At 36.1% G+C, this 12,968-nt stretch overlaps 1 protein-coding gene across 4 annotated transcripts in view; it reads right to left on the reverse strand.

Annotated features, from left to right (window-relative positions):
• LOC150107481 (nucleolar transcription factor 1-A-like) overlaps positions 1–12,968 on the reverse strand; it is a 554,391-nt gene that overhangs the window by 251,441 nt on the left and 289,982 nt on the right. For all 4 annotated transcript variants that reach the window (XM_090391894.1, XM_090391895.1, XM_090391896.1 and 1 more), the window contains exon 6: positions 10,759–10,823. In XM_090391894.1, coding sequence (XP_090248020.1) covers positions 10,759–10,823 — 65 coding nt within the window. The remainder of the gene's footprint in view (positions 1–10,758; positions 10,824–12,968) is intronic.

Genomic DNA, 12,968 nt, shown 5'->3' on the forward strand with positions numbered 1-12,968 from the left:
TGCACCAGGGAGAAAACATCACTATCAACAATAACATAGTCAATGAGACTTTTCTTATTCCTAGCCTCTTCTCTCCATGTGAATTTGTGCAATGTTTTAAATATGTATACATGATGGTGCACTAACTTCAAAGATTAACATGTGAATTACAAAGAATAAAGCTCATAGAATAAAGAATATAAAAAAAGTAAAATATTTAATATTGACTGTAAACAAATATAATACAGTAATTTACCATTTATTCAACCACATCAGGAAGGCAGTTTCCTATTCTGATAACTGAAATGCAATTACAAGGTACTATACCAGAAGTTTGTTGACATGTAAAGGTTGATTGATTGAAATACTGCTGTTTTGAAGGTTGTGTGTGTGTGTGGGGGGGTGTAAATATACAGATCTGAGTCATATTCTCTGTAATTATGATTACTAAATTTATAATTTCTAATATTCTATATATCTAACTTCAAAAATTTTGATTAAATATTAAAGATAACTAAATGGCAGAGATTATACATATGATTTCAAAGGGGAAATAAAATCTCTGTAACTCTCCCAGTTAAATTTATTTCTGAATGATGACATCAATACTATGCAAAAAAAGGTGAACACAGAATTCAGCTAAAAGTTCTACAGTTTCACTTGACTATATGGGAAGTTCCTTGGCTGTAATTATCTCAGCATTGTCTTCTTTATTTTATTTTTTATTTTCTACCCATTCATTCGACCTGTCTTACCTCTCAAACCTTTTGATCACAATAAAAGTAGTAGTTAAAGATTTCAATAGATTGTTTTACTTGTGTATATCATCCTCTAGCAAGTTTGATGAAAAGCATCTTCTCTCTCTTTTTTGCATGAAAATAATTACTCTGACAATAAGAGTAAGACATTTAACTGATCAGTTCCAAAAACAGTTCTAAGGAAAACAATTTTATTGTCGATTTCAGTTCATCCTCGGAGAGTAGCTAAAAATTCATACAAAATATCTTCTGAGATCACAGAACTTAACTCGGCAGTTTCATCTTAAATTGACAACACACATATGACTGTTACCAAGATTCAAAGCAAGACTAAAGTGACAACTGTCATTAGAGTGATTACAAGTTGCAATGGCACAGCAAAACTACACTGCTTAATGAAATTAACAGAACACTTAGAAAATGCAGTATAACTCTTGTAGTATGCAATGAAGCATAATATAAGTTGATACAGTGGTAGCTTACAATAGAATAAAATGAAATGAAACAGCAAGAAACAGAAAGGTATAAGGAACATTACACAGGAGTATTTAAGAATTACCAAAAAAAAATCATATTACAGAAGTCAAGACAATATGCTTGAAAATACAGTCACATAGTCAGATAATATGTCATGTTGCAGGCCTGCCATGTATATATTATTGGTTTTATTCATGTTTTTTGGCTATCTGTTTAGTTTAGTTTAGCATCGTCAGTTCAATAGAATAACAATGAAATTGTTATTCTATCATTATTAACACCTCCTAAGATTCATCATCATCATTATCATACCATATCAGCTCTGAACAAGCCCCTTCCGAGTACTATATCATCCTTACCTTCAAAAAATGCACATAGGTATAACAAATTAATAATCCTTCTTTAATATATCCCATTTATCTATTCTCTTTAACCTCTCTACTGGCCAAGGTGGATGAAATAGTGAGACCAAATTGCACTTCTTATCCATGTTATTCAATAAGTGTTACAGAATTGTATCCAGATTTAGCTGGACATGGCCAGTTGGAGGTGGGGGTAGGGTAACCTAGTTGAATAAAAGGGGCTGTTCCAATATCAAAGTAACTTTGCTTTTTTCAACTTAATGTCAAATTTTTAGGAGCACTGTGATTTTATTGAATTACTTTTAAATGTTAATAGTGTTTTCTTTTTATGCTGGTGTGGGATACAAGAGTATATTACAGGGGATTTGAAATGGGAAGTGATCACCATTCAGCTTTGAATAACATAAAATTAAATATCATATTGCAAAAAGAAAAACGTGTAAAAAGTTTTAAAAAGATGCAGTAGGTGGTATTCAGAAATGAACTCATATATACAAATATTACAGTGAACAATATAAAAATCTTGGAGACACAGTAGCAAAATATGAAAGAAACAGATTGATTCAGTCAGAAAAGCATGTGGTAAAGTTAATGGATGGAAAAAATCAAACTTCCAATGTAGATTCAGGACATTAAAGAGGAGTCATGAAAAGATGAAAGCAGACTAAAAGTTTCTAACAAATAAGTTGGCATGTGCTCTGAAATAATGCAGAGAAAAACATAAGGTGAAGTAATTTTGCAAAAGTAGCTAAATAGAAGTCATGGGAAGACTGGTAAGAAAACATAACACAAATCTCAGGAAGGTGGCAAATGTTTTGATAAAAATGACAAGAAAACTGAAGACATCCTAGTGGGGTGATTACATTGAAAGATTGTTAAATCAAACAAAAAGTGACAGAACTGTGGTACGATGTATTCAAAAGAAATGTAGTCAGGAGCATACATATAAATACTTGAGGTAGAAAAACCATTAAAACCTGAAGTATGAAAAGGCAGCCAGAGTAGATGATATTCAACCAGAAACACTCAAATATGGAGGTTTAAAATGTTTTTGGTGGGTGCAATGCATAATTTAGAAGGTTGAACTCCAGATGACTGGAATGGACTTCTTATAGTGCTGATGTATGAGGACAGAATTAGAACTGAATGTGACAATTACAGAAGAATTTTCCTAAGAATTCCAGGCAACATTTATGCATAGAAGCTAAGAAAAACATGGATAGAGAAACTTACAGTAAAAAACAGATGGAATCAGAAAAGTAGAATTTTTCAGGATCATTTCTAGAAGTAATACCAAGGATTAACGATTAACATTTTTGACTTAAAGGGTGAAGCAAAATGCTTTTCATACTCTCCGCTATCTGATAGAGAAACAGTGAGTGGAAAAATTTATGAGCCAATTGCTTGGCCTGAGCAGGCTTGGAGATTAAACATCAGAATTTGAGTTTAAGATGCTTTTGGTCTTTTATGTTCGAAGTAATTCTTCGTAATTTGCAGCTAGTTTGAACCATTTTGTTGGAGTGTACAGATGCTTTTGAAAAGAACTTTGTTGGTATAGTTTGCAGGAAAATGTAAATATAGAGGACATCTGTGTCCCGATGGAGTTGCACATTTCTGACGAACCATGGAGGTTTAGGATCATATGTAGACATTTATTTTGCACTTATTGTAATTTAAGTATATTAGTATCAGCAGTATGGCTCCAAGCCAGAGAAGTGTAAGTAGTATAGGACAAACCATCAGTTTGTAGATAAGTAGTTTGATTCTGGTGTTTAGTTTACTGTTCCTGTTGATTAGAGGATAGAGTTGATCAATGGCTTTTGATGCCTTTGCACAGAGAGCCTTGGTATGGCAGCTGAAAGTTGGCCTTCTGTCCAGTAGTACACCAAGGTATTTGACTTCTGTTTGCCATGAAATTTTTGTGTTAAACAGGAAGATTCCCCCTTTAGGAAGCATTGGTGTTCTGCTGAATAGCAGGGCTATGCTGTTCTGGGGATTTACTTGCAGTCTCCATTTGGAGAACCATTTTTCAATCTGTGATAGGTTTCCTTGCAGTGTTTTGATGGCAAGATGTGGTTGTAGAGATCTGGCTAATATTGCTGTATTATCTGCGTAGAGGGCCATGATGGATGACAATAAATTGTGTGGGATATCAGACATGTATATGGAAAACAGAATCGGAGCTAGTAAGAATCCTTGTGGGACTCCAGCCAATATATGCCTGTCAAAAAGGTATGATTTCATTGGGTGAACCATTTCCAATGGTATTCCAGTTGAGATCAGTTTATGCAGTAATCCAAAATGCAAATTTTATTAAATGCATTGGCTAAGTCTAGAAAAACAGTCCCAGTGCATTGATGCTAATTGTATCCAATGGAGATATGTTCGACTAGTCTATGTATCTGTTGGGTGGTACTATGGAATTGAAGAAATCCAAATTGCTCTTTAGGAAGAATGTTTAACTTGTGTACAGAGGCTCGGAGTCTTGAGAATAGCTTTTTCTGTAATTTTACCCAAATTTGAGACGAGGCTGATTAGCCGATAATTTTGAGGTAGGTGCGGGTCTTTTCTGGTCTTATGGATTGGAATTATATTCGCTGCCTTCCAACAGGAAGGGAAATGTTTGAAACGGAGGATGGAATTAATTATGTTGGTCAGATGTACGAGGCAGCAGCTTAATCACCTTGTTGGTGATGCCATCAGGTCCAGGAGCCTTTTTGTTTTTTAATTTCTTGATTATATAATATTATATATTTCTGCTGGTGATGTGGATGCAATTTGATTGCAGCAGTTTACAGGAGATTTTAATGAACATCTGACATGTCGATGGATCTTGTAGATGTGATTGAAGTCTAGATGTTCATATGAGGGATTTACATTGCTTGTCTAAGTTTTCTGCTATTGCCTTGGCTTTATCTGCATCGGTGTGGATGAGGCCCAGATCTGTTTGGAGAGCGGGAAGAGATTTCTTTTTGTTTTTGATCTTTCTTATTAGATTCCAAATTGAGTGATTATCAGGAGAGATAGAAGTCAATCTTTCTTCTCAAAGTTGACTTCTATGTGTTATAAGGGTATCTCTCACTGCAGAATTGAGCCTATTCAAGATTCGTTTGTCTTGTGGTGTGCGGTATTATGAAACCTTTTTCTAGCCTTATTATTCTCCTTGATCAGGTTCATGATATCTTTTGGCAAGTGGTTGGGCCTGAGGGTAGTTGTGGAAGTAGTGACTGCCGTAAGGGCTGTGTTAATTTGTTGGGTCAGGTCTTTAACAGATGTTTCAATTTCTTCTTTGGATTTTATAAGCAGAACAGGACCAATATATTTCGGGAGTACTTTGGACAATCTTTCCCATGATATGAATGAGTGGGGGGGTCTTGGTTTCCCAACTGCAGCAGTATTGGATTATGGTCAGGTGAAAGATCATTTAGTGTCAATAAACTGTGCAGGAGTCTCACATTCTGCAGTATGACTATGTCCAAGACATCAGCAGTGCTATATGTATTATGATGGGTAGAGGTTCAGTGGGACCTGCCACAAACCGCATTGTTGGATCCTGTATAGTTAGCAAGTATATGGCCATTCCTATTGGTAGTTCAACTGTTCCGGGCAGGATGCTGGGCATTTAAGTCACCGGCAATGATGGCAGGCTCTCTGATGTCCAAGATGGCACCCAAATCCGAGGACAGTAATGATTTTAATGGAGGATTGTATACTGCATAGATTTTTAGTCTACCAGCCAAGCTCGTGAGAACCTCTACACCTGTAACCTCAAGATTAGTGGTAGGAGGGATGTTTACAGAGTGATGACTAATAAAATTCTTGATGAAAATGGCAGTGCCACCACCACCTCTGTGGGTCAGCCTGTCAGTTCTGTACAGATGATATCCCCTAATTTTGGGATTGTCTGATGGTCTCATATGTGTTTCACTTATCAAAACTACATCTGGCTGATGTCTTTGGGTGGACTCTTAAAGCTCCAAAACCTTATTTCTGAGGCCATTCGTGTTTCATGCGATAATCTGCAGAGAGTCTGGATTTAGTTTATTCCTGTTCATGAATGAGCGCTGTGAGGATGGTTTGTGTAACTTTTAGGAATCTTTTAGTAGAGAATGCCATAGGGTTGGATCTGCTGAAGTCTAGTAGCATATTTGCCAGAGAGGAGGTGATGATAGCTCTCAGGTTTGTGTGTGGTACTGGCTGATCCTGTTCATGAGTTATCTGTTTAGAACAGACTACATCCGCATACGTCCTTGTCTGTCGTTGTTGAGTTGTTCTTTTAAAGGCCTCTGACTGCGGCAGATGGGCTTCTGACAATTTTTGCTGGTCATTGAGAGGCTGTGGAGCCGAGGCCTCTGGCGTGCATCTGGGGAAAAAGACTCTCCGTCTCCGATCATCTATTTTTTGGGTTTGAATGCATCCTCTCTAGTTGGCTGTGTGTGGGCCACTGCAGTTGACACATTTAGCCAGGGTGGTTTTCGGCACTGTACATATATTGGTTGGGTGGCTGTCCCTGCATTTTAGACATTTAAACTCAGCCTTATACATTTTGTGGCACTGACCTGTTGAAGCCCTTTTCCTTAAGGGTTCTGGGCTGATTTCAAGTCCACAGATTGACATCAGGTCATAATCTGTTTGCAAGATAGATGGATCTCAACTAATACTAGTGGCATTGGAGTCTTGTCTTTTTTGGTCATTCTGCTGACCTTGATGGGTGGCAGGTCCTGATGGTGTAGATCAGCAGCCACTTTTTTTGTGGATATACGTCTTCAGACACTCCTCTGAGCACCATCTTCAGATTTTTCTCTGAGCTGAGTGAGAAGGTGTAACATTGAATGCCTCTGGTATTCATTTCTCCTGCCAGTTTTCAGTAGTCTATCACTGCGGTGGGCTGAATCTTGATGCTGTCGGTGACATTTATGACTGTGATATAAGAGATCTGTAGATCGGACATGGTGGTCCAAGAGACATCGATTTTTGTTTTTCGCAGAGTATGATCGGAGGTATCTTTTCTCTAGTGGAGGCAGAGGAGTCCGAAACTGGACCATCTCCTTCCATTCCATCCTCTTTTGGTGGTTCAGAGGCCGTGGTTTTTCGCTTCTTGTGTGCTTGGACCTCTGTGAAGTCTGAGGGGGAGGAGATCTTCTATTTTATGGGTTTGAATGCATCTTCTGTAGTTGGCTGTGTGTGGGCCACTGCAGTTGGCACATTTAGCCAGGATGGTTTTCGGCTTTGTACAGATATTGGTTGGGTGGCTGTCCCTGCATTTTAGACATTTAAACTCACCAAGTCCAGCCTCCTTCTGTTGGAGCATTATCGTCACCCTCTTCGTCATCCCCTGACATACAGTAAAAACTGATTTCAAACTTTTTAAGAATCTTTTTAAGTATGTTTATGGCCAGCCCTCTATCAGGTGACTCTATCAGGGCGTCTGTGTCAACTTCACTCATTATGAGAAAAATGAGGTATAAAAGCACTGTTTAAGAGCACGGGTCCTTAAGTCCGCATAAACGTCCAGTAGACCCGATCAATGGTCTACCTGCAGAGAGAATCCCACAGCTGCAAAGGACTGCCAGCAAAACCGGAAGTAGCCACAATGATTTAAATTAAATCAACCCGTGATCTAATGGGGGCTGTGTGATTCAGGACCTGCTTTGTCCCTTCTTTCCACCAAGTGTAGACTGGCAGTCGAAATCTACTTCTAGAGGCGGAAGACTACTGACAGGCACAGGAGAGGGCCTGGGAAAGTTGCATTAAAAGCCAAAACATTAACTTGCACTGAACGAATGCTGATCCAAAGCTCCGACACTGGCTCACCACAATTCAGAATCCACAATTCACCAAAATCTCAATCTCCTCCATCGTGATACCAAGGTAATGCAGAAGTCATATTTCCATATAAAAGTAATAAAAAGGTGTCGTAGCTTATTACTAAAATACTCTGGATTATAGATATATTGGTTACACTATAAATTAAAGATGTTAAGAAACTATATTTTTGGTTTCATCCTTTATCCAAGTTTAAGCAAACAAAGTTTGCACATGTGAAGTAATTTCATGACTGGGCTACTTGGATAAAACCAAGAATATAATTTCTTGGCATCTTTAATTTATAGTATAACCAAGTGAAAAAAACTTTCAACATCTTTCTCTAATCCAGAGTATTTTAGTAATAAGGTGTAAATATTACAAACATCACAGAAGCTGAAGAAAAGCAATTATATAGTAAGCCTGTGCAATTTTTTTGGTTCAGCCAATACTAAGAAGTTAAAAAGAATTTCTTCAACTATCAAAGATGCATAGAAGATTTGGGCTTCCAAGTCTTAAAATTCTGCTATTTAAGCAACACAGCTTCAAAAATCCATAAAATATTGCAGACCAATCACACATGTGCTGACCTTCTCCTGGGATTTCATCTTCCCCTGTATGGAGTGAATGATTATAAAGGTCCAAAAGCTGAGATTGACCTGAATACTACAACACTCTATGCTTAACTCTAAGACTGCTACAACACTCTGGTATTGACATTCTTTCCATTAAAAGAAGTAAAATTTGGTAAAAACTTCCAAAGTTGGGTACTGACAACAATACTTTGTTAAAAAACGTTTAATTTTCTTGACCAAAAAAGCTCTGGAAAAACTTTTATTGGGATTATATTGATCAAGTGTATATAATAAACAACTAAGTTATACCAACTAAGTCTGTTGGCATCTTACATAACTGATGTAAGGCACTAAAAAGTAAAAAACTGTTACAAACTAAAACCAACCGATTCCAATTATATTAAACAAAGAACAGAACACGTACAATACATTCATAGAGCGTGGATGATCTCACTTGTTGTTATTTAGGAACGTTCTATTGTTGGCACTATAATTCAGTTCTGGCGAGTTGAAGGATCTGATAAGGGTCTTCCAGATCACAGGCAAGATTAGTCCTTGGTTCCTGTTAAGGTTTTGTGTACAGCGGGCAACTGTTGTGGCCTCCTTAAAAATTCGGGAACGGAAGTCCTCCTCCATGTAAGGAATTGTGCTTGTATCCCACTCTATGGTATGGAGTGGGATAGAAGCACAAATAGAAGCTTGTGCAGCTTGAATTACATTGGCCAAACTTCAAGGAGACTTGGAATTAGGCAAAAAGAACATATAGGTGACGTAATAATAACAGAGAAGAAAAATCGGGGTTAGCATTTCATTTCTCAAGAACGAACCATACCATAGAGTGGGATAGAAGCACAATTCCTTACATGGAGGAGGACTTCCGCTCCCGAATTTTTAAGGAGGCCACAACAGTTGCCCGCTGTACACAAAACCTTAACAGGAACAGGACTAATCTTGCCCGTGATCTGGAAGACCCTTATCAGATCCTTCAACTCGCCAGAACTGAATTATAGTGCCAACTATAGAACGTTCCTAAATAACAACAAGTGAGATCATCCACGCTCTATGAATGTATTGTACGCGTTCTGTTCTTTGTTTAATATAATTGGAATCGGTTGATTTTAGTTTGTAACAGTTTTTTACTTTTTAGTGCCTTACATCAGTTATGTACCCTGAAGATGCCAACAGACTTAGTTGGTGAAACTAGTTGGTATAACTTAGTTGTTTATTATATACGCTTGATCAATATAATCCCAATAAAAGTTTTTCCAGAACAATACTTTGTTTCATAACTTTCTGATGTTCCAAGGATATCCTAGCAGGATGGATCTTGCTTGGAAAATTGCACATGGCCTTCCAGTCAATACCATCAAATGGAGGTACTTTAACATTGGAAATCCAATCTGTGACATCTGTTACTGATTAGAAACAGTAGAACATGCATGCCCTCTTGTCTTGCATATTTGGAACAGATTTTGTAATGTGTACGGCATTCCATTACTTACAACAGAACAGGGTATATTAGTCATCTTTGTACTTTTGATCTTTTTTTTTCTTTTTTCAATTGATCTTTTGGTTGTTCACCTATATGAGATTGGTGAAAAAGGAAAACTGATAGACTTTGGCTATATGATGATATAAAAGAGTTGAGGCATTTTCTTTCTTAGTTTAAAAGAACATTATTAAAAGAATACTATCAATTTATTTTTATTTCTCCAAATACTATCAGGCTATCTTGCATCCCTAAACTAACTACTCTAGGCCTATGATTAGCACCCCCCTCCTTTACTTTTTCAACTCAATAAAGGTCAAAATCAGTCTGGATAGTGGTCCTTCCCATAACACAGCATTAAACATGTTCATAAGGATATGTGCATTTGCATTATGGGATATTATATACAAGTAGCCAAATTGTGAAATTACTTCGCACACAAACTTTGTTTGCTTAAACGTGAATGAAGGACGAAACCAAGAAAATAATTTCTTGGCATCTTTAATTGATGGAAAGATAGCAGTAATGCAAATTTAATTGTGTGTTACATTACCATAGAGTCTATGCATCACTTGAATGTACCTATAAGAAAATAATTCATTAAACTGAGCTAAATCGAGTAAGGAAGTTTTCATTTGCACCATAAGAGTTAACTCACATGATTTCACAAAATGATGAGATGATAAATAAAACTAATTAATTTTTTTTAAAACCTCATCTTTTCAAATTGAATGATTTAATTATAAATATCATAGATATCTTAAGTGTTGAATAGGTAGAGTTAATTAGAAACATGAAAATGGCATGATATCTCTGAAACCTATTGTTTTTTCTCATTATAACAATAAAAATCACCAAGTCCTTTCACTTTAGTTCATTTTTAAATAATAAAAGGCATTTAGAGGAGGGAAAAAAATTACTGACAAAATTTAAAGTATATAGTGAATTATATGACATCCAACCTCCAAACATCCACCTTCCCATTATCTGGAGTTTTGGAACTCTGACCTAGTCTATGAAAATATGATCATTCCAACTCCTGTTATATGCAGCTGTGCTGCAATTATTTCTGCACTGAACCATTAGTTAAAACACAAAAAAATCAGAATATTGATCATTCTGATGTCTTTTATTTGCAGTCTTATTATCTGAGCATCAAATTCCTGACTATCAGTGGATGTCCAAAAATCAAATATTTCAATCTGATCAAATATGATTATTCTAAACAATCAGCCCTCAACTAAAGGAGGTTGAAGTCATGAAATTCACTGTACTTCAAATCACACAAACAAAATGATCATGTAACTCCTTACTTGAATTTCTCCAACTTTTTCTTGTAAATTTCATTTTCTTTTTCATATCCCTCTTTATATTTTTGCTAAAAATCAATAACAAACAATTATTTGTTGAAAGTTCAAACCATGAATAAATAATATGTTGGAATGATATAATTTCTAGGATAGCTCCATATAAAGTACTGCACAGTAAATGAACAAATACTATTTATTATACCTAATTAAACTACAGTTCTCTATTTCAGCTGAAAGCTAAGTTGCATTTACCTATGGACTATAAACTATTCTGAATTCTAATAATGTAATTAGTACTGCTAGAAGTTACAGTCATATTTATAACAACTTGCTATGTTATGTGCCTGTCATATACCGCACAGTTATTATAATATCAATCTCAATTTAGTCATACTCAAAACTGGAGGCCATCCGATTCACACACCCAGTATATACAGTGCATTCAGGGAATGCATTCTACTCATCCATCACTCTCCATGTAAAACATCCAGTCCTCACTCCCTTTATCACCACACCTTTACATAACTTCCAGGAAGAATGGCCTCTTATTCTTCTCCTTTCACTTTCCATCATTGTATAATTCTCTCTGCATTTTTATTATGAACATGTTTATTTACAAGGGTGGTCTGAAAAGTTTTCGGTCTCAACCATAAATGGCAATACTATCGGAAAGATTTTTTTTCTAAGTTGGCACATCTGTCATAAGCATCCATGTGAAATTGTAAGTCATTCTATCAAATAGTTTGTTTTATTTAGCTATTTGAAGCAAAAGTGTCACCTGTATCCCTTAAAATGGAGAAAATTGAGTAGAGTGCATTTATAAAATTCTTTATAAAAGAAGGTTTAACGGCAAAAGAAATTCATTGGAAGTTCATAAAAGTTTATGGGAACTTAATTGTCAGAAACGAAGGAGAAGCTCCTTCGTTTCTGACAATTAAGAAATGGGCTGCCGAGCTTAAACATGGCCGTACCTTGAAGATGATCCACATGAAGGACATCCAAAAAGTATAACAACACCAGAAATCATTGATCAAGTGCACAATATGGTATTGGATGACCAGTGAGTCAAAGTGCGTGAAATTGCTGAGGCTATAGACATTTCAAAAGAATGTGTAGGATATGTTTTGCATGTAGAATTGCAAATGAAAAAGCTTTGCAAAAGATGGGTGCCATGCTTGCTCACAGCGGATCAAAAATGCACTTGCATGAAAATCTCTGAACAGTGCTTGGAGTGTATTAACAAGAATAACACTGATTTTGTCTGTCAATTTATTACCGTGGATGAGACTTGGATTCACAATTACACACCAGAATCAAACAGCAGTCAAAACAGTGTTCAGAAGCTGGTCAGCACCAAAGAAGACAAAGTCAGTTGCATCAGCGGGAAAGTCATGGGATCGGTGTTTTGGGATGCTCAAAGCATTTTGTTTATTAATTATCTTGAAAAGGGTAAAACAATAACTGGGGAATATTATTTCGATCTTTTAACCAGACTGACGAAAAAATTTGTGAGAAAAGACCCAGTTTGCAAAAGAAAAAAATCGTTTTTCATCAGAACAATACACCTGCCCATAAAGGTGTTTTGGCAATGGGGAAATTAAGGGATCTGCACTATGAATTGTTGTAACATCCATGCTATTCCCCAGATTTGACTCCCTCTGACTGCTATCTCTTCCCAAAATTAAAACTCTTCCTCGCTGGTCAGCATTTTTCTTCGAATTAAGAGGTGATTGCAGCTGTAGACAGGTATTTTTCAGATCTTACTGAGAACCACTACAGGGATGGGATAATGGCGCTGGAACATCGCTGGAATAAATATATTAGTCTTAAGGGAGATTATATTGAAAAATAAAAATAATTTTGAAATTATAAATTCGTTTTTTCATTGTTAGGCCAAGAACTTTTCAGACCACCCTCGTATTTATTTTTTTACCATTTCTCAGAACTTTTGTCCCAATTACACATCTGAGATAATGAAGCAGAGCTGCATCAGTAAAATTCACTCAGTAATGCTGAATTATTAATATTAACATAATTCATAGACATGATTATCCTACTATACATGTAAATTATGAAAAAGAAAAGCATTTAATATAAAGCAGTTATAAAAAAATACAATTACAATAAAGCAGTTATTTTGTAACTGTATCTCATCAAATTACTAGAGTGAACACACCAAAATAATGGACAGTTATATGAAGTAAGAATGGAAT

Source organism: Typopeltis vanoorti, chromosome 4 (assembly GCF_054136105.1).
Source record: "Typopeltis vanoorti isolate ZY-2024b chromosome 4, IOZ_Tvanoo_1.0, whole genome shotgun sequence".
Taxonomy (NCBI): domain Eukaryota; kingdom Metazoa; phylum Arthropoda; class Arachnida; order Uropygi; family Thelyphonidae; genus Typopeltis; species Typopeltis vanoorti.